Source organism: Myotis davidii, unplaced genomic scaffold (assembly GCF_000327345.1).
Source record: "Myotis davidii unplaced genomic scaffold, ASM32734v1 scaffold448, whole genome shotgun sequence".
NCBI classification, from domain to species: Eukaryota; Metazoa; Chordata; class Mammalia; order Chiroptera; family Vespertilionidae; genus Myotis; species Myotis davidii.
The window spans coordinates 3,569,376-3,570,767 of record NW_006383009.1 but is presented as its reverse complement, the minus strand read 5'-3'; the positions used below and the strand labels follow the sequence as shown (position 1 = coordinate 3,570,767).

Here is a 1,392-nt window from a genome sequence, read left to right as displayed (position 1 = left end):
GAACCAGGAGGTCCCTGGTTAGATTCCCCATCAGGGCACATGCCCTGGTTGCAGGTCCGATCCCCAGTAGGGAGTATGCAGAAGGCAGCTGATGGATGTTTTTCTCTCATCGATGTTTCCATCTCTCTGTGCCTCTCCCTTCCTCTCTCTCTAGGCAGCAACTTCTTATTGTTTGGGTGGACAGAGGCCTCCTACCCCAACTACCCACCCCTCCCTGTTGTCTTGCTTCCTCTTATCTCCAAGGGCAACACTATGCCTTTCTCTCTCCACCCTTGTGCTCCATCCAGCACCCAGGGCCCTAATCACAGCAGGTCTCAAACTTGGCTGACTCCAAGGAGCAGGGGCCTGGGGAGGCGGATGTTTACTCCCACAAGGGCCCCACACACTCCTTCCTCGCTTAGCCATGCTGCGGCTTGAGCACTTCCAGCCCCCTCACCACCTACAGACCACCTGGAGGTCCTGGGTTTGAACCCTATTGCTCCTCTTGATGGCTGTGGCCTCTCTGTGCCTGTTTCCCTGCGTGCCAACTGGGCTGGGGGGACACAGCTGTGCCTTCAGCTCAGCAGTATGGGGCAGCTGTTCTGAGGAGCAAAGGAGTCCCTACAGCTGCTGTTCATAGACCCTGGTCTCCAGGACCCCGTGCCAGGCCCCTCCTGTCCCAGCCTTGGTTCCCAAACGCCCCTCGCAAAACGGCCAGCGCAAACATGGTTCAGGTGGGGAGCCCGGAGTGGAGACGTTTATTGACAGAAGGGGGTTGGGCTTCCAGCCTCTGCCTGGCCAGCCCAAGTGAGGGAGGATGGGTGAAGGCGGGTGCCCCGCAGGGAGAGCAGCACGGCTGGGCCTCGCCTTCCCACTGAGGAAACTGCGTCTGGGGCCGGCCTCAGGCGCTGGGAGTATATTGCAGTACTAGCCGGTCAAAGTCATTTTCCTTCAACACGAAATGGGGGCAAAAGAGAAAGAAAACACGTGTGAGTCAAAACCTGAGTTCCAAGCCCTCCCTGTGGGCCTGGGGGGTCTGGGGCTCACCTTGGCCTGGTACTCCTTGATAAAGGGGTGGAACCTGTGTGCATCCTTTAGCTGGGACAGGTAGCGGTTTGTCACCTGTGGGAAGGTGAGACTGAGGTTAACTGAACACAGGGACCCCCTGGGGCTCTGACCTGCAGGGCTGGCGTGGGGGCGGGGGGGAGGGCGGGTAAGGGCCCCTCAGCACACTCCCTGCCAGGAGCCCCCATCTCCCCACATGTCCTCCATTGCCCCCCCCCGGAACAGTGTCCAGGCTTGGCACATGGATGGGGGTGTACCAGTGTTCACGGGAGTGGACTTCACAGGGACCTGAAGCCCTGGCAGAGGGTGGGGGCCAGGAAGAGTGGAGGGGAGGTCAGGGGGGCTGGA

The 1,392-nt window shown here is 60.1% G+C and overlaps 1 protein-coding gene across 2 annotated transcripts in view; it reads right to left on the bottom strand.

The window, feature by feature from the left end:
• Positions 1 to 708: 708 nt before the first annotated feature.
• The window catches only part of COPE (coatomer protein complex subunit epsilon), a 19,958-nt gene continuing 19,274 nt past the window's right edge, over positions 709 to 1,392 (bottom strand). For both annotated transcript variants that reach the window (XM_015557731.1, XM_006778351.2), the window contains 2 exons: positions 1,027 to 1,101; positions 709 to 928 (listed from right to left, as the gene is read on the bottom strand). In XM_015557731.1, the coding sequence (XP_015413217.1) occupies positions 881 to 928; positions 1,027 to 1,101 (123 nt within the window). In that variant the 3' untranslated portion in view covers positions 709 to 880. The remainder of the gene's footprint in view (positions 929 to 1,026; positions 1,102 to 1,392) is intronic.